The 20,322-nt window shown below is 42.9% G+C and overlaps 1 protein-coding gene across 5 annotated transcripts in view; it reads left to right on the top strand.

Annotated features, from left to right (window-relative positions):
* LOC137413445 (limbic system-associated membrane protein) overlaps positions 1–20,322 on the top strand; it is a 323,855-nt gene that overhangs the window by 231,835 nt on the left and 71,698 nt on the right. For 2 of the 5 annotated variants that reach the window (XM_078767214.1, XM_078767178.1), the window contains exons 9-10: positions 10,631–10,666; positions 10,845–10,989. The exons of 1 other annotated variant lie outside the window; for it this stretch is intronic. In XM_078767214.1, coding sequence (XP_078623340.1) covers positions 10,631–10,666; positions 10,845–10,972 — 164 coding nt within the window. In that variant the 3' untranslated portion in view covers positions 10,973–10,989. The remainder of the gene's footprint in view (positions 1–10,630; positions 10,667–10,844; positions 10,990–20,322) is intronic. 2 more of the 5 variants (XM_078767254.1, XM_078767299.1) reach the window with 1 other exon arrangement.

Raw genomic sequence — 20,322 nt, 5'->3', positions numbered from 1 at the left:
CATCATGCTCGCATGATCCAACACTTTCTTGCTGACCGTGGTGTCGAGCATATGGAGTGGCCTGCCATGTCCCCGGATATGAATCCGATAGAGAACTTGTGGGCAGAATTAACGCGTCAAATCGACAACGTGGCCCAGCAGCCGACCTCTGTGTGTGAATTGCAGCAGGCTATTTTCACTGCATGGCAAGCAATTCCTGTCCAAACCTTGGCAAATCTCGTGAACAGCATGCCTCGACGTGTACGTGCTCTCCTGAATGCTTGTGGGGGTTACACGAAGAACTGAACTGTAATTTTACTGTCCGTAATCCCAGTCATAATTTAGCTTTTGTTTTTGTTGAAATTTTTTTTGGCTAATGTGCAAAATAAAGAGATACTTCTGGAAAACGTACAGACGTTTACCACAGTACTGTCCATGAATTGAGTTCGATATCGGTTTACATCACTTTCAAGGATCAATTTATTTGCTTCGAAATGTCAAATGTGGTTTTTGTTTCTTTTAAAGGTCACATTAACAAAATCTAGAATAATTTCAACATAATTCCAATGAACTTTTGGTTCTAAGTCATCTTGAAAAGTAAGTTCACCCCCACAAAAAAAATATTCCATATTAAATGCCAAGTCTGTATATATATATATATATATATATATATATATATATATATATATATATATATATATATATATATATATATATATATATATATATTGTCATCTATCTATAATTCCACTAATCTCTGTCTGTGTGTGTGTATGCGACCGCTGTTTCTCGACAACTACCGGTCCGATATACTTGAAACTTGCCAGGTATATTGCTGGGGACCCGAGGATGTGCCTTTTCAAGGTTTCATATTAATCGGACAAGTAGTTACCGAGCTATGTCCAAAAAACGATTCAACCAATCAGAGAGCAGCGAGCTATCATGTGTGCCGAACGTGCCGAACAGACTCTGCCTCGGACGGCACATTTGAGAGCGTATTCATTTATTTCACGTTGGCAAACTATGTTGGCGTTAAACTATGTTTTAAAACTAATTAAAACTACTTTGCGATTCATCGTAACTGCGATTCGTAACTGCCGTTCGCTTTGGCTTTGCGAATGGACCAAACCATTTCATGTAAATAGAGGGGGGGGGATTGTCACCGTACTCGCAAGCCGTTCGCTTTGGACCAAACCATTTCATGTAAACAGAGGGGGGGGATATAATTTTAGATATAGATATAGTACGGGCATGCCCTAGTATTCTTAATGTGCATAAAATACCATGGTGATGTATGTGCTTGCCCCACTGTTCTCATCTCCACTCCTCCCACAGTGAATTTAAGTTGATAAACTATTAGATTGAATGAAGGTCGTGTTGATGTCGTGTGGTTTGATGGGTAAAATGGCATCCTCCTGCACCCAACTTTGCCATGTATGCTTGTGTAAAGTAATTACAATAGCTGTGTACATGGATGGAATGGTTAGTCATTCCTAGACAAATATAACTCCATCTACATATCTCAAATAAATAGATCTGCCTTGATGTCTTGTGCGTTCTCATGTTTAATTTACATGAGTGAAAACTCCTGCACGTCATCACCTCTGCTCAAAAAATCTGTGCCTCCATGCTGTTCAATCCACATTGTCTTAATTGGGAATTTTTTTAGTTTCCCTATGTTTTTTTTTTACAAGAATGCAGAATACCATGCTTGTAAGTTTCATGGCGATACTAAATGAGTCGCAGAAATTGAGTTTACATTGTCTGATGTGACTGACTCTTTTGACACGACCGAGGTCATGGACTTAACGATTTAAACCCATGGCTAGGATTGTGGACCTACCATTTGAAGTCCAGTTTCTGTGCTGAACGGTTCAAAGCCTCAGTGAAAAATGGAGCTCAGCTGAAGATCCAGACATTCGGAAAATCAATCAGTTACAAGTTTATGGAATGCTCACATTAGGCATACAACTATTTAAAGGTTTGTTTAGTGATGAACTCTAATAAGATTAAAACATATCTGCAACTGTTTTCTCTGTTTGTATCATTTTGAACCATTGTCCATAAGCTTGATTCACGCTGTGGGACCCTCCCTAGGAATCACAGTAGGGTGCAACATGGCGGTGACATCATAGTGTGCTGTAGGTTGAAAAATGGATTGTAATAAATTTAGAACAGCACTCTTCGACGTCATGACGTCGACTGATATGCCTCCGCCCACATTATTACATCATTATAATACTTGTACCAAGTTTTATTTAAATCCATTCAGCTGTGCCCAAGTTAGCACATTTTTACCTGACATGATCACTGACCTTTGACCTATTGACCCCAAAATGTAATCTGTTCATGTTTACATCATTATACCTACCTGTACCAAGTTTTAATTTAAATCCCTTCAGCTGTTCACAAGTTCTCACATTTTTATCTGACATGACCTCTGACCTTCGGCCTTTGACCTCGGGACCCCCAAAATCTAATCAGTTAATCTTTAAATAATTGTAACCAAGTACATACTTGTAACCAACTTTGAATTAGATCACTTCAGCCATTCTTGAGTTATAGACCTATTACAGACTTTGACCTTTGACCTCTTGATTAGATATTCTAATCATTTAATCTTTACATCATTATACATACCTGTACCAAGTTTGAATTAGATCACATCAGCTGTTCTCAAGTTTTAGACCTATTACAAATTTGACCTTTGACCTTTGACCCCAAAATCTAATAAGCTAATCTTTACAACATTGCACATACCTGTACCAAGTTTGAATTAGTTCACTCCAGCTGTTCTCAAGTTATAGACCAATTACAGATTTGACCTTTGACCTCTCACCCCAAAATCTAATCACTTAATCTTTACAACATTATACATACCTGTACCAAGTTTGAATTAGTTCACTTCAGCCGTTCTCAAGTTAGAGACCAATTACAGATTTGACCTTTGACCCTTCGATCCCAAAATCTAATCACTTAATCTTTACAACATTATACATACCTGTACCAAGTTTGAATTAGATCACATCAGCCATTCTCAAGTTTTAGACCTATTACAGATTTGACCTTTGACCTTTTACTCCAAAATCTAATAAGTTAATCTTTACAACATTATACATATCTGTACCAAATTTGAATTATATCATTTCAGCCATTCTCAAGTTATAGACCTATTACAGACTTTGACCTTTGACCTAAGACCACAAAATCTAATCACTTGATCTTTACAACATTATACATACGTACCTAGTTTGAATTAGATCACCTCAGCCATTCTCAAGTTATAGACATATTACAGATTTGACCTTTGACCTTTGACCCCAAAATCTGATCACTTCATCTTTACATCATTATGCATGCCTGTACTAGGTTTGAATTGGATCACTTCAGCCATTCTCAAGGTATAGATCTATTACAGACTTTGAACTTTGACCTCTTGACCCCAAAATCTAATCAGTTTATCTTTACATCATTCTACATAAGTGCACCAAATTTGGTCAGAATCCCATCATTGGTTCACAAGTTATCGCGGTAACAGTATTTTTACCTATCATGATTTCTGACCTTTGCCCTTTGACCTCGTGACCCCAAAATCGAATCAGTCCATCTTTACCGAATTAAACATACAGTCGTGGCCAAAAATATTGGCACCCTTGCACTTTTTTCAAATAATGCACCATTTCTTCCAAGAAATTGTTGAAATTAAAACATCTTTTGGTATCCACATATAGTGGGGCGGCTTAGCCCAAATATTCAAAAGAATTGTGCATTTTGTGATACAAGCACCAAATTTGGCACACTAGTAGACTATCATATTATGAAAAGATCTGGATATTGGGCCATCTCAGATTCAGAGATTTGATTTTTGCAAGATTTGCAGATTTTGCAAGCTGAGATTGCAACGCCAGGGACGGCCGACTCCTTCCTACGAGCTGCCCACGTCACCCGCACAAGAAGAGCTCATCAAATCACTGCAGCGGCACTGCACATCCTGCAACACCGTGCGTATGAACGCCACTGTATGACATATGCTGATGATGCAGAAGACCTGCCTGAGTTCGAAGACTGGTGTCACCAGAGAGGAGAAGACATTCCCAACTTTCAGTACTGGGCAACTGTGCTGGAACTAGAGATGTTGGTACTGGTCTACGTGCGTTCTCTGCGGCAGGCTTCATTCACGACGTACCTTGATGCCCTGACGGAACTGGTCCCATGGTTCCATGCCTTAGACCACACACACTATGCCAGGTGGGTCCCTGTTCACCTGAGGGACATGGTTGCACTCCCAATGAAGCACCCAGATGTAGCCAGAGAATTCAGGGCTGACAACTTCACTGTACAGAAGACGAAGAAGGTGTTCTCTTCGATCCCAATCGAATCGAAATCTTGCAAAAATCAAATCTCTGAATCTGAGATGGCCCAATATCCAGATCTTTTCATAATATGATAGTCTACTAGTGTACCAAATTTGGTGCTTGTATCACAAAATGCACAACAGGTTTGCTATGCTGCTACACTAATATGTATTTTTGTGCGATCCACATATCCACATATTTCTTTGGTTTGCAGTGGAACAAAACAAAAGTTGTTTGAAGTTGTTTTCGCATTTTCTCCATCAAAAAATCAATGGGGGGCAATTCCTCGATGTTGCTTCTTCTTTACCAAGTTTGGGATCCGTTCTGCTTCCGTGTTATGTTCTTTACGATCTTCAAAAATTACTTTCCAGGATTTGTCCAGTTTTTCTTTTTCAGGGGGAGTTGACACATTCTGCTTTTGTTTCCCCAATTTACGGTAAAATCTCTTTGGGTTACTGTCAAACGTGGTTTTGTTTTCTCCTGTTGTTTCCTTCTGCATAGTTTTTTAGTTTGTTTTCAGCACCCAAGCACTCGTGGTCTTTGTCTTTGATTTTGTGTTTGTTTTTTATTCTTTGGATTCCCATTTTTAGTTTTCAGTGTCTGTTTCCTTTCCTGAACTGTTGCATTTGTACTACTTCCGCAGTTGCTCTCTCTCTTTGTCTCTAATCTCTGTCTCCAAGGTGGAATTTGCTTTTTGTTTTTTTGGGGGTTTTTTTGTATACAAGATCGAGGCTCGTGAAAGAGTGAACATTAATCACACCAAAAGTCAAACCGATACACAAAACACAAAATTAGGGGAGTGGTAGACAAGATGGGGAGAGAGGGGGAAAGACACAAACACAACATTTGAGAACAAGGACATCGAGAGAACTGTGGGAGGGAGAGGGCTTGGGTGGAGGTGGGAGAGGTATAAAACATATGTACACTGCCAGGACTTCCAGGAAAGAAGTTGGAATTTCAAAAACGTGTATCTGGGGTAAAAATTAGTGGGGGTAGAAAAGATCAAGGTTTTGGATGGGGGAAGATAAGAGATGGTGGTGAACAGATTTTTTAAAGACCTGGAGGGAGGAGTGGAATTGAAGGGAGTGGGGGAGTTTGTTCCAGAGGCGGGAGAAAAGGGGAATGAAAGAGTGAAGATGAGCAGAGAGCCTAGATTTTGGCAGTTTTACCATAAGAGGGTTGCTGGAAGATCTTGTGCGACCTGCAGGAATATTTGGGGGATAGAGCACAGAGAGAGCTGGGGGAGCAAGCCCCGGAGAGGAGTCGGTAGAAGACCGAAAGACAACCAACCTGCCTGCGGTGAGTGAGTGAAAGGCCCTCGGAGTTAGCTTCATCGCAGGAGATTCCAATGATTCTGAAAGCTTTGGTTTCAACAGCGTGAAGCCGAGCTAGGTGTGAGGCAGGAGCACCGGCCCAGAGGGGGGAACAGTATTCCATTGAGCTGCGGATGAAAGCCTTGTATGTGGTGAGGAGCCCCGGTGTGCCAAGGAAGGACTTCACACGACGGAGGATGCCCGGTCGGCGACTGGCTTTGGAGGCCAGCTTGGAAATGTGGTTTTCCCAAGAAAGATCATGGCAGATAGTGAGACCCAAAATTTTGAGCGACAGAACTTCTTGGAGAGGATTGTTGAGAAAGTGGATGGGAGGATTTTCTAGTCGGTCTTTTTGGAGAGACATAGTAAGAGTGTGAGATTTGTCAGGATTGAAAGACGTGTTTCACTTGTTTGACCAGTCCTTGATTTTGCGCAGGTCTGCACAGAGTGAGGAGGCTGCAGACTGCCATTTGAGGGATGAGGAATGGAGCGACAGAGAGTAGAGTCATCAGCAAAGAGATAGAGAGGATTTTCCAGTGAGTCGGAGAGATCATTGATGAAGACCAGAAATAGCACAGGGCCCAGAACACTACCTTGGGGAACTCCAACCAGAACAGGAAGGGGAGATGAGAGAAATCCAATCAGGGCCACACGTTGACTATGACCAGAGAGGAAGTCCGCAAGCCATGCGAGGAGTTTCCATGGATACCAGAGGAGGAGAGTTTGGTGAGCAGAGCTGGGTGCCAGACCGTATCGAAGGCACATGATATGTCACGGGAGACAGCTCTGATTTCCTGTTTGGCATTGAGGACCTCCATCCATTGTTGAGACAGCAGAAGCAACATGTCCAGAGTAGAATGACCTGGTCTGAATCCAAATTGATGATCGGAGATCAAGCCATTGGAGACGAGGAAGGATTTGATATCTGAAGCAATGATGGATTCCATGACTTTGCTGATAAAATTTTTGGGAGCAGGCTGATTGGTTCGTAGTTGCAAGGATCTGTTTTTGCACATTTTTTGTGTAAAGCGATAATGTTTGCTGATTTCCAAGATGCTGGCAGATGACCTTGAGCAAAAGAGAGGGTGAAAAGAACAGAGAGAGGGTGAGATAGAGCGGCAGAGCAGGATTTTAGGACCCGTGGGCTGATGCCGTCTGGTCCAGTTGCAGAATCAGTGTCGAGGTTTGACAAAAACTTCTCCACCTTGTCAGGAGAGAAGGACACAGAGTCTAGGAAGAGTGGGGTTCGACTGGGTAAGGTGGGAACAGAGAGAGATGTGTTTGGGACACAAGATTTTGAGGCAAACACAGAGTTGAGGCATTCGGCTTTGTCACGTGCGGTGATAACTGTGTAGCCATTTGAGGTAAGGGAGGGGATGGAAGGGGAACAAACACCAGAAACGGATTTAACCAGACACCACCAGGATTTGGAGGAAGGAGACAGGTTTGAGATTTCATTCTTGAGTGTGGAGAGATAGTGCTTCCTGGCACTCCTGAGGGTAGACACACACTTGTTCCGAGCAAGGTGGAAGGAACTGAGATTGCCTTCAGTTGGATTTGCCTTCCAAGAGGCAAAGGCAAGTTGTTTCAGGGCAACTGCCTCACCACAAGACTCAGTGTACCATGGACGGGAGGAAGGGTAAGACAACTGAAGACGAGATGGGATAAATCTGTGTACGAGAGAGAGCAGTTTGCTTTGGAAGAATTCCCAGGAAGAATTGATGTCAGAGGCAGTAGAGATGGGAGACCAGTCCAGATGATTGATGGCTGCTTGCAGACCGTGCCAGTCAGCCTGAGTGAAATGCCAGACTCGTCGGCGCTGAGGAGGCTCTGAGAATGGCCAAAGAGATGTCCACTTTAACAAGCACATGATCAGAAGAACCGATTGGAGCAGAAGAAGGACAACAGACATTTGCAGGGAAGTTTGTCATAACCAAGTCCAGAAGAGAAGATACTCCATTGACTGAGATCCGGGTCGGGAAATTGACAGATTGTGTCAGTCCCAATGAGTCGCAGAAGTCCTTTGCTGAGGTGCCATGGCTGGTGAGAGAGGAACGCACACCCAGCCAGCTGGCATGATGACAGTTGAAGTCGCCACATATGAGGAAGAGAGAGTTTGGATGAGTTGATAGAAGTTGGTCCATGTTGTCAGACAGCGAAATGTAAATGGAGTCATCACTGTTTGGAGGACGGTACAGAACACATATGAACAAAAGGTGGGAGCGGAGAGGAAGCCGTAGCCAGGAGTACTCCTGGGGGTGGGGTGGAGAGAGGACAGTGCAAGGAGAGTGAGGAAGAGAGTTTTTGATAAAGATAGCAACCCCACCACCAGGACGAGGCTCAGGTCTATCATACCGGAGGAGGGAGTAACCAGGAAGAGATATTAAGGAATCAGAGACATCTTGAAGGAGGAAAGTTTCTGTTAAGCAGATCAAGTCTGGATTGTCAGAAGCAACCTGAATGGAGAGATCAATCAGGTTTGAGTGAAGGCCCCGGTTGTTTGAGGTCCATGCAGTTAAGGAAGAGGAAGGGGGAGCATCGGATACAGGACAGGGGAGGGGAGGGGGGTAAGATGTCGACGAGGAAGAGGAGGAGGAGGTAGGGAGAGCTGTTGATTGTGTGTGTCAGATATTTCAGAAGAGTTCCAAGAAAGGGAAGGATGAGGAGGACAAAAGGTATGATGGTGATGGGATGAGGCACAGTGAGGGGTTGTTTGAGGGGGGGCAGAGGAAAGTAGAAGGTTGGGGGAGGTGGATGTATGAGATAGAAGGGAGACGAAGTGTGGAGGAGGCATCTTTGAGGAGGAGGGGGGAGAATTGGAGAGGGGTGGTAGGGGGAGAGATTTGACGGGTAGGGGCTGGGTGCGAGTTTTGAAGGGGAGGGGCAAGGGGGGAGTTTAGGAGGGGAGGGGCAAGGGGGGAGTTTAGGAGGGGAAGGGCAAGGGGAGAGATTTGGCGGGGAAGGGCAAGGGGGGAGTTTAGAAAGTGGATGATTAATGAAAGACAAACATTAATAACAAATTGGGTTGATTGTGATTTTCAAGTTAGCGATCCGTTTAAGAATGATAGAGGAGGGGTGGAATGAAGGTGAGTTTAGAGCATGTAGTGAGGAAGAAATGTAAGAGATTGAAATTTTTTTTGAAGTGGAATTAGTTGAAGAGGAAATAGAAAAGAGCCTTTTAAATAGGAAGAAAAACAGCGTGTTGTAATATACCATTGAATAAAACACTGCAGGGGAAAGTTTAAACATATTCAAACAGAACCGTGAAGAACAATCTTATATTCACAAAAATACCAATGGGGAGAGGGCCTAAACCCCTAGAGGGACAACCACGAGTCACTTGAACAGGGCAAAAGGTGGAAGGCAAGGAGATAATGGGGGCGGGGCGACACAGCGCACGTGGACAGAAACACACGATCAATTGCTATTTGCACACGTTGTTTGCTATTTGGACAGAAGCACACGGTTGCTATTTGTAGGGCCTGTTTTCTTCTTCTTCTAGTGTTATTTGTCCGTTACTTTTTCTTGAATGAATAGTGCCGCTGCAAACACACGACATTGATTTCCTTCAAGGTCGATGATTTTGAAATCATTTTTCCTATTGAATGGTTGGTTCGCTTCACAAGGATTTTTGTCCATTTGTTGTTTTCTATATGATAAAGTTTTGGTCTTTCTTTGAGCTTCATAAATTTCATCTCTTTGATTTTTTTGGCTAACTCTTCTTCCAGTCTATGCTGCTCTTTATCATCTTCACCATCCTCCTCTCCCTCATTCTGCTGCTCTCCCTTGTCTTTCTGCCCATCACCATCTGCTTTTTTCTTTTTTTTCCCCTTCGTCTGTGCCTGAGTCACCTGGTCTTTGTCTCAGAACCGGTCTTGCCCCTTTTTCAGGGGGACACCCTCATTCTTTCCTCTTGCCACACTCTTTCTTCGTCGCCTTCGGTCTGGTTGTATGTCGGGGTTTGATCCCCTATATCTTATTGCAAAGCCAAAATTTCCTCTCGTGCCATCTCACCAAATTCCAGCCATCTCTGTCTTCACCTTCAAGTGAGCACTTAGCTCCCCTCACTCTAATCTCTCTTCCCACTTGTTGCCTTGCCCTATATTTTAGCACTTCTATTCTATCTTTATCTAGATATCTTTTAATTGTTGAAAAGACCTCAAATTTATCAAGGGGGGCTGTCTCCGCCCTCGTAGCGAGTTTTTTTTTTTGCAGCCGGTTCCTGAACCGTTCACCATTAACTTTACTCCCCCATGCCTCATGTATGGAATACATCTTGCATTGGATGATTATCTCTTTCTCCTCAACACTCCAGGTTTCCATTTGTAGTTTTCTCCTGTGGAGTATTGTCTTTGATGGTGGTGAGACAGCACCTTCTCAGCCTCTTGCTTTGATGCATAATCATGTCTCTTCGCAAGGTGATGTTTTTCCTCGCTTGAGAAGGTGCAGTCATTATTGTTTACAGTGCGCTTTCCTGCTGATCGGAGTGGCTACACAGGCATAGGGTTTCCCTTATAGGAGGCCTGTGACTCTTTGCTTGAGATATTTTTCTTCTTTTTATCAACACAGATGTTCCATAATTTCCCTGTGCCCTGTCTTCGTGTGTGTGTGTGTGTGTGTGTGTGTGTGTGTGTGTGTGTGTGTGTGTGTGTGTGTGTGTGTGTGTGTGTGTGTGTGTGCGTGCGTGCGCGTACGCGCTCAGTGAAGTTTAGTGAAGTTCAGTGAAGTTTAGTGAAGTTCAGTGAAGTTTACATTTAATTTTGTCATGAAACTTTTCCATGCTTCAGTCACGATAGTTATTTGTTTGTAACGATCGTTCATTCACAAATAATTGCATTTGTCACTCTTGCCAGTCCAGATGTTTAGGTAATATATCGTTATTAGAATGTTTATTCACATGTGTATTCAATCAGCGATTTACTTAAAAACAACTTGATTTTCACAACTCGAATCCTTTTACTTTCCTTGTTCTTTCTCTCCCAGGTGTTACCTCTCTGAGTTATCCTGTGTACTCGAAAGGTGAGTTACTCAAAGGCAGTGAAAACAATGAACGCAAGTTGAACAGTGGAAATAAATGGAGCAAGAGAATGTAACTGTCCAAAGGAATTGCTTGAAAGGTTTAGTAGGAATGTTTATATGATGATAACAGTTATTACTGCACTTATACATCATTATTATTAATTATGTATGTTGTTAGGTGGCGGGCAGGTGCGGTGGGGCTCAGGGCAGAGCTGGCTGCGGCCCGGCCACCAGGTGAGCGGCCGCCGGGTGAGCGGCCGCCCTGCCCAACGCTGGCCAGCACGCCGGGCAGAAGCCAAATGTTGAAAACCAAAGGACATCCGGTTCGAATCCAGCCCTGCCCTGAGCTTCTCTTCACTACTTAAGACAAAAAAGGAGTTATTGGAAACTAATGTGAAGTCTTTTGACGACATCAATGAAACGTTTATATATTTATTTATTTAATGACCGTGGTCGGATTCACGTTGATCATTTGATCATCATTTGAATAGAGTAGCTCATTCGAGGTGTGGTATAAGCCCTCACCAGTATAAGGTCGATTCCCACGACTACTCAGCGGAACATTTGTACACTCTTGGGATGGAGTGGCAACATGTTCAGGATTAGTTGTCATCTTAGAAATGAGCACGACTTGTCACAAGCCATCCGTGCTCATGTTATAGGACCTGTAGTGGAGTGACAAGGCCAAACTTGAAAAGTCCTGCATGCATTGAGCATCCACCACCACCATCACCACTATCAGCCACCTTCACCTTGATAAGTTCCATTTCACAATCACCAGAGTGACGACGTAGTTGGTAGGATAACACTCTTTGTTATAAAGAGAACATGGAAGGGTCATCCTTGAGACGTCCAGGTCATTCCCATGCTCAACACATGCAGGGATTTTGGAGTTTGGCCTTGCTACTCTGGCCTAGCAGCCGAGGAACATTGCGCCGTCCACACTATCCACAGACGAATGCGCAGGTGATCGCCAGCTTAACATAAATCCCAAACACATCAGAATGATATACAGTCATTAGGAGCATTGCTGTCCTATTAAGAAAGCATAACCTGTTTATTATGAGTTTCTGAAATTTGGCTTGAGGCACTATGAGGCAGTGTTGTTGTAAATATCACCTGTGTCTGCCATACTTACTACGCTCTGGGGAAATTAGGTGTGCAACTCTCAGACATAAAATCTCCAGTGACTTTGCTCTTGTATTGCCTCGAGCAACACTTAATTTTGCTCATATCAGTCTGTTTATCATTCTATCACCATATTAATTTGCTTCCTCCGTTCCTTGTGATTTCAGCAAACAAAGGATGATAGGATTTAGAAGATGGGTAGAGTTGTTTCTCTTTGTTGTTGTTGTTGTTGTTGTTGTTGTTGTTGTTGCAGTACTGGGGGATAGTCTGACATTGAGCTCGATGAAGATGTTCAATTGACGTCACACTAAAATACACAACTTTGTGTCCGTCTGTCTGAACATGATGAGAAAATAGATTCACATATTAAAGAAATGTGGTTGAAACAGAGGATTTGGAAAAAAAAAAAACCCAGACTTTCATGTGTATGTGCACGTGTGCACCATTCTACGTACTCGAGGTCCATTTGAATTCAGTCCTTTTTGCCTTTATCATACATTTTCAGGGATTATTTTCATAGTCGGGTAGCATATGATGCTTTGGACTCGACTGCAAAAAAAAAAAAATCGGGAGGAATTCCCAGATTTTATCGGTTTTCTGCCTTGGGAAAACCCCAAGTTAAGGTGTATATATAGCAGATTGAGCGTCGTTTCACGTAATCGTTTTTCCAAGGCTGCTTCCAATAACAAAAGTAATTGGAACAGCACTCTGAAGAGCACATACAGTAGAACACTCAGAACGGCACTAGGTGGAGAGCATACCTCCGCCAGGCTGAACGGTTTACCTTTTCTATCCCACTGATGGGTCGGATCTGGTTTCAGACCTGAACCAAAATCTAATTGGCTTGTTCTTGTCACCGAACCAACTCATCCACCAAGTTTTGTCATAAGTCATCCGCAACTTTTTGAAATATCATGTTGTATATCGTTTTGGCCGTATCATTCACTGGTGAAGAATAATCCTGGTGTTGGCTTAGCGGTTAGGGTGCCAGCTTGGGATCCTAGGTTCAAATCCCGGTCGATCGCTGAATTAACACCAGGGTGGTTGACTCAGCCTGTCATCCTTCCGAGGTCGGCAAATTGAGTACCAGTTCACTGGTGATATTCTCTGTGTGTCGCAAGAGGCGGCTAACAGGGTTGGCGGCAGGAAGGGCATCCGGACGCAAAACATTGCTTCAAAAAAGGGGACCACGGTGCCCGAAAAAGGAAAAAGGTCCAACCCCTGGCCTGTGGGGAAAAATGGCCTCTAAAGGTGGTCACTGGTGAAGAATGAGTTTTTTAAAAGTTTTTTTAAAATCTCTTATCAGGATCCTTTTTCGGATCTTCACCAAAATCGAATCATTTAGATGTATAATACCCAACCAACTTCGACACTAAATTTCGTCCGAATCCGTCCACAACTTTTTGAGATATTTTGTTCATAAACAGACAGACAAACAGACAGGGGTGAAAACATAACCTCCATCCACCTTCTTTGGTGGAGCCAATCAGCTTGTTCTTGTCACCTACCCAACTCATCCACCAATTTTTGTCATAATCCGTCCACAGCATTTTGAAATATCGTGGTATGTATATATATATATATATGGCCCAAATATTGGCAATAATAGTAAGGATAATGACATGACCGCTCCCATAGGGATATGGTGCTTCCAGTAATTTAAATGAGAAAAAGTCGCCTAAATACGCAAGCCAATGTGGTCACGCGCACAGTGCGACTCCTGCGATTGCAACTTGTGTTGATCATGATGATTGATGATGTGCGAGTCTTGCTAACTTCGAACGTGAGTGATTCTTAGTTGTTGGATATTTTGTTGTGACACAAAATGTGAATTGGTCGAAGAATCCTTTTTTTTTTTCTTTTTTTTTTTTAGGGTTGTGACACTGCTAGCTGAGGCCATATTGGGATGGTGTCGCGTCAATGGGCAAATACAACAAAAGATCATCACGTTCTGATATTTTAAGTTATTGTTTCATCGACCTATTTGTTTTGTTTCGCTAATATATTTAATTACTTCGTTATTTTGTTCCCTTTTTAATCCCTTACCGTGAGGGGACGAGGTTTGCTCTCCGTCCATCCGTCCGTCCCACCTGTGGTTTTCTGCACTTTTTTCACACTCTAACATATACAACTGAAACTTGGTCCATGGCTTTATTGTGATAAGTTACAGAACAAGTTTGAGTGTCGGGGCATTTCGCAAAATTTTCACGGAGTTATGCCTTTTTTGGACTTTCAAAATATCACATATTACACATGGGTCCGTTTTCTTTACTTTTTCCCCTTACCATTTAACATATTGAACCGAAACTTAGTACACATGGTTTTATTATAATTTACAGAAAAAGCTCGAGTTTCGGGGCATTTTATCAATTTATTTAATTTAAAAAAAAAGTTATTCAAATTTTTTAAATCAGACTTGTATTGCAAAGCAATTCTCGGTTTTTTTTTTCTTTCTTCATTCTCTTCACATCGACTGAAGAGGTGGCTGCATAAGTTAACTTACTATTCAGGCCTACCAGACACAATTTGTTTGATATTTGCACCATTTGCAGATAACACTTCTTCAAAGCCATTGCACTGATCACAAGCAGGCCGTGACTGATGAAACCTTCTTACAAACCAGATTCATAAGTCAATGGCAAAATGCAGAAACATAAATGCAAAACTCTTATCTTGAATGATAAAGAGTGGGACTTCTAAGTCGCCATGTGTATATCACATACATTATAGTGGATCGAGTGAGGGACGTGAAAGTGGAGGAGGAGGGGGAATCGAGAATTCCTTTTCCATCCTGGTGTTCTGCTCGAAGGCAGATTCAGTACTACCGAAGCATTTTTTTTGTATACAAGATCGAGGCTCGTGTAAGAGCTAACATTAATCACAAAACGACAAACTGACACATAAAACATAAGATAAAGGGAGCGGGAGACAAGATGGGGAGAGAGAGGGAAGCACACAAGTACAACATTTGAGAGCAGGGACATCGGGAGATCTGTGGGAGGGAGAGGGCTTGGGGAGGGAGGCATGGGAAGGGGGGAGGTGGTGGGAGAGGTATGAAACACATGGACACTGCTAGGACTTCCAGGAAAGTAGTCGGAATTTCCAAAAAGTGGATCTGGGGGGAATTAGCGGGGGTAGAAAAGATCAAGGTTTTGGATGGGGTAAGATAAGAGATGGTAGTGAACAGCTGTTTTAAAGACCTGGAAGGAGGAGTGGGATTGAAGAGAGTGAGGGAGTTTGTTCCAGAGGCGCGAGAAAAGAGGAATGAAGGAGTGAAGGTGAGCAGAGAGTCTTGATTTTGGCAGTTTAACCATAAGAGGGATGCTGGCAGATCTTGAGCGACCTGTAGGAATATTTGGGGGACAGAGCAGAGACAGAGCTGGGGGAGAAAGGCCGGAGATGAGTCGGTAGTTTCTTGATGAGGGTTGTACTGGGTGGTTTGCCGTTGCCTTCCCAGCAGTATTTAGGGCAGGATTTTCGATTTTTGCCATGGTGTCAGCAATAGCTCATCTACACTTCGTGAAGGACACTGTGGAATCTTCAACATCCACGAACTAATGTCGGCAGATGGGACACCAGTTTAATATCCTTCGGAGGAAAGGCACTGGCATCTCTGAATCAGCCTGCCTATGAAAGATTGAGAAAACTTATGAGCTGGGTCGGGATTTGAAAGCAGGTTAGACGGCTTAGAGCCAAGTCTAGCCATCCTTTCAGCCCAGAATTCATGAAAGGTTGAAACGTGATTGGAAAAGGGGAATCGGGTCCAAAACAGGCCTCGTGAGCAGTGTCTAGTTGGGTTTTGCAACCAAGTCAAGTCATAAAGCTGGCAGTACCTGGCTATTCTGTGCCAGAGACAGAGAGAGATTGTCCAAGAGAGTGTCCAATAAATTGATATGTATTTTCAAACCAACAATGTGCACTCATGCATATATTATATCAGAGGCAAATAATTTTTGGCAAGCAGCCCAAAGCTTCGACTGTCCAAATGTTCTGCCTCAGCCACTTAAATGTAGACATGCTGCTTTTCCTCGCACACCAAAGTATGCAAGTTCTGAATTGGGAACAATAAGGCAGTCTTGAAGGACCTGCTTTGTGTCTCTGGACATATCCCCTGTTTTCAATGCAATCTCTGGACACCTGTCTCTCTGCATGTGACCTGAATCAATGCCTACTCTACTACTTCTCTTTCCTTGTAAAATCTTTACCTTTTTTGCAGACGACTACACATTATACCAAATAGTTTTCCATCCACTCAGTGTGAGCGGCAGTTACCCTATCGTCAGACTTCACAAAGATCAAAAACTCCTGGATCCGATACATGGGTCATGAGTTTTAAATTCCAAGTACAGTATTTGCAGTTGCTCTTTATACGGACCATCAGATAAACTCCTCTGATCAATCTTTCAAAGTATTTCAGTCCCTTGAACTTTTGGACCTCACCATCAGCCATCACCTCTCCTGAGCAGATCGAATGACTAAGACGAATGTTCAAGCCAGGTACAGATGGCATTCCACATTAGGCAAGTCCGTTCTTGGTTCTGAAGAATTTCTCACAGCCTATAAAGCATTTCTTACAGCACAATGAAGTGTCGCTCTCCCTTGCATATAGGCACACCTGGTTTCCACCTCTTGCTCATGCATGCTATGGTGGCCAAGGCCATGAAAATCATCGGCATTCTCATCACGAGGCTGTCACATATTCCCATCAATGACGACCGCTTTCTCTGCACAGACTGGTTTGTGGTCTTTCAATCTCGCAAGGTATCGCCTCCGGTCTTGCTCCGTCTATCCTTTCAGCTATTTGCTCCTCTGCAGCTCGCTCCAGTTGTAGATATTCACCCAACAACACCCTTTTGTCAACCAGTTTTTGTCTCTTGCTTTTTCCACCTGTGCAATAAGCTTCCTGTGTCTGTCCAACCATGTCCCTTCCTCCTCTGCTTCAAGAGTGAAGCTCACCGCCGTCTCGGGCCATCTCCAATTTCCATTGATGATCTTTTGTGTTCTTGCATTTTTACAGGTAATGCTTGCATGTGCATCGATTGTCTGCTTGTTCCTTCCTGTGCTTTTGTCCCACGAATCTCCTCATCCTCTGACATTACACTCCTCTTTGAGATCCGATTGTTTTAACAAGAATGACCGCACTTTGGTCCCAACCTGCGCCAAAATCCAGTAACGGACCGATTGGGAAACGTGCATTTCAAGCGCTCTTAAAAGATGAACAGCGCGATTGGGAAACACACATTTAATGTGCTATTAAAATATTAACTCGACACCTCTTATCCATGTCACCCTCCGCCATGGTTATATCAGAACAAGCTGATTCTTCAGTCACTGAATTGCTTAACCCCAATATGGGGCCATTCAAAAATTATGTAATGCTATTATTTTTACTAATTTCCATAATATAATGCTTGGTTGCCGTGTGTCCTGATGTACCATGCATTCTGACGGGGTTGATTAAACCTTACTATTATTTGAGATGTGATTAGATTTTTCGGGGTCCCGCATCGTTAATAATACTCGACCCAAACAAAGTCATTGGAAATCTGCCGCAGAAAACTCAGGCAGTGTATAAACCAACAGAGACCTACAGGCGTAATGTGTTAGGTCCACCAGAAAACCAATATGGCAGCCATATCATTTCGTCTCGGTGCTATGGTGGGTGGAGTCGAGCGACACCTGTGGATGTGGTCCGACAGCTATCCGACCAATGGATGCACATTTCAAAAATCGACCCCCAACAAGAACCCCAACAACAACAGCAACGTGAAGTTGCAGGTAAAAAAAACATTGAGAATGATTTGACGAAACAACAATCTTGATAATTGACTGTATATAACTCAAGTTAAAGTGTATTTATAAACACTTGGGACACATCTAAGATACACCTTCACCTGAAATAACTGCTTCACAAGTAAAAGCTTCTCTACCATTCTAAGAAGTAGGGGACTTAAAACATAGATAAAATGAATTTCATTACACAACCTTATAACAAATATATATATATACTAGCAGAAGTACCCGGCATTGCCGGGCGGGGGAGGGGAGCGGGGTGAACGGGGGGGAGGGGAGGGGAACGGGGGGGAGGGGAGAAAAGTGGGAGGGGGAGAAAAGTGGGAGGGGGAGGGGGGGGGGTGGGGAGGGTGAGGGATGGGAGGGGTGGGAGGGGGGAGAGGGGGGAGGGGAGGAGGGAGGGGCGGGAGGGGAGAGGGGAAGGGGGGGAGGGGGGAGGGGGAAGGGGATGGCCAGTCAACAATGACGTTGCAGTTCTCATGGTCGGAGAGCAGCACAACAATCGGACATAGTCCTGCATATTCGCAACAGCACGAAGCGGATTTTGGAGACTCACCGATCCTGTGACGTCCTCCAGTACCGGCGTTGCCGGGCGGGGGAAGGGAGACCCGTACATTCCCAACCCGTACTTTCGCCCTCTCGACTCAAGCTCACTCGGACAAAAGCCTCGCACAAATTATACCGTGAAGGCCCAATGGTCATGTCTATGCCACAAATCACGGGCGCACTGAATTGAAAATATATAGAACGCTCATACTCCGTGAAAAGTGAAGCCGCCGTGTCGCCATCTTGGTCAGCACGACTCGACCAACTCGCTTCGCGGATCTCGTTTTGTGCGGCAATAAACTGCTCTTATCGGTTACGGAAGGGTTGTGGAAAGACGTTTCACAGCTGTTTCAAAGACATTTAATTCATATCGCACAAAATCGATACAAAACACGATCGCATAAAAGGTGAAAAAACGTGTGACGTGTGACGGGATGGAACATCACGTGATCGCTCTGAGCGAATCAGTCTGGCGGCGGGAATGGAACATCACGTGATCGCTCTGAGCGAATCAGCGAGCTGCTCTGGAACCGGCTGAGATTAGCGGGTACTTCGCTGAAATGCGCTGAGGTAAATAAGAATAAAAAATATGGATCGTCAAATATTTTGAGTTCGGCCATGTTCGTCCCAGGCTCAATGGCCATGTCTATGTCAAATATCAAGCACGTAAGCCTCTCCGTTTAGGAGTCTATCGGTAACATTACACACACACACAAGCTGTGTTTTATATATATATATATATATATATATATATACATATATATATATATATATATATATATATATATATGTATATATATATATATATAAAAATTAATGTATATATATATAAATATATAATAATAAAAGGAGCCGTGTTTGTCTGTCTGTTTGCCGTGTTATAACGTGAGATCGAATTAACGGATTTCAATAAATCCAACTACGGTGGATTCGGGTATATATATATATATATATATATATATATTTATTTTTTTTGTTATGGGTACGCGTGTCACGCGTGTCACGCGTGTCAAAACTGCAAATGCCAACACATGACGTTGGTTATCCCTGCACGGAGAGCAGGATCTCCCAGAAATCCTTTTTTTCTTCCCCTATGGATTAGCTATCGCAGCAACGATTGGTATTTCCGTCAGCGAAGCAACGGGTCTTATATTCTGGTACACACACACACACACACACACACACACACACACACACACACACACACACACACACACACACACACACACACACACACACACACACACATATATTATATATATATCTATATATATATATATATCTATATATATATATATATATATATATATATATGTAATCTGTATATATTAGTTAATGCAAGGTGAGATGATGACAAATGTCAAAAAGGCAACACACTAAGAGTGGGGGAAGTAGGACACAAGTGAGGGAATGCACGAATAGGCCAAGGAGGAAAGAGGAGGGGAGGAAAAAAAAAAACCTGCAAGTAAGATGATTTGATTGGGTTGATGGGTGGGAAGTTATGTGTTGAAAAGATCACAGGTATTGATGAAAGGTAACATGAGTTGGTGGTTTACCACCAACCTGAAGCCCTGCAGTGGGGAGTGTAATTGAACAGCCTCAGAAAAGCAATTGCATTCATGGGATAAAAGAGGAATAAGAGTGGAGGTGGGAAAGTACACCAGAAATTTTTGGAGTTTAACCAGGTTAGAATTGCTTTAAGAGCATCCTGCAGAGTGCTTATAGAGCAGAAGGAGCAAGATTGGATGAGATGCATAAAAAACAACAAGAAAGACGTTGTGCGGAGCCCGATACTTGCAAAATCCACCTACCTACCTCCCCGCAGAATTTTTTTTGCCACGGAGACAACAAATTGTCCATTTCCTGAAGATTAAAATTGACGATCTTAATCATAGCGAGGGTCAATCGGATGAAAATTGATAATTTTTCCGATAAAAATTAATGATTTTTGAAGTTTGACCTTGAGTTGACCTTTGACCTTTTGACCTCAAAATAGTTGCTTTCCAAATTAATTGATGCCCTATGCAATTGCTGTTTAATTTCGAAGTTAATAGGATGAAAATTGACGATTTTTTAGATGAAAATTGATGATTTAAGATGTTTGACCTTTGACCATTTGACCTCGAAAATAGTTGTTTTCCCAATTCGGTGACCCAAAATGCAAATGCTGTTCAACTTTCAATTCAATT

Source organism: Myxine glutinosa, chromosome 1, assembly GCF_964187855.1.
Source record: "Myxine glutinosa chromosome 1, kmMyxGlut1.1, whole genome shotgun sequence".
Lineage (NCBI taxonomy): Eukaryota > Metazoa > Chordata > Myxini > Myxiniformes > Myxinidae > Myxine > Myxine glutinosa.
The sequence above is the reverse complement of the archived record's forward strand: the minus strand, read 5'-3'. Positions and strand labels throughout refer to the sequence as shown.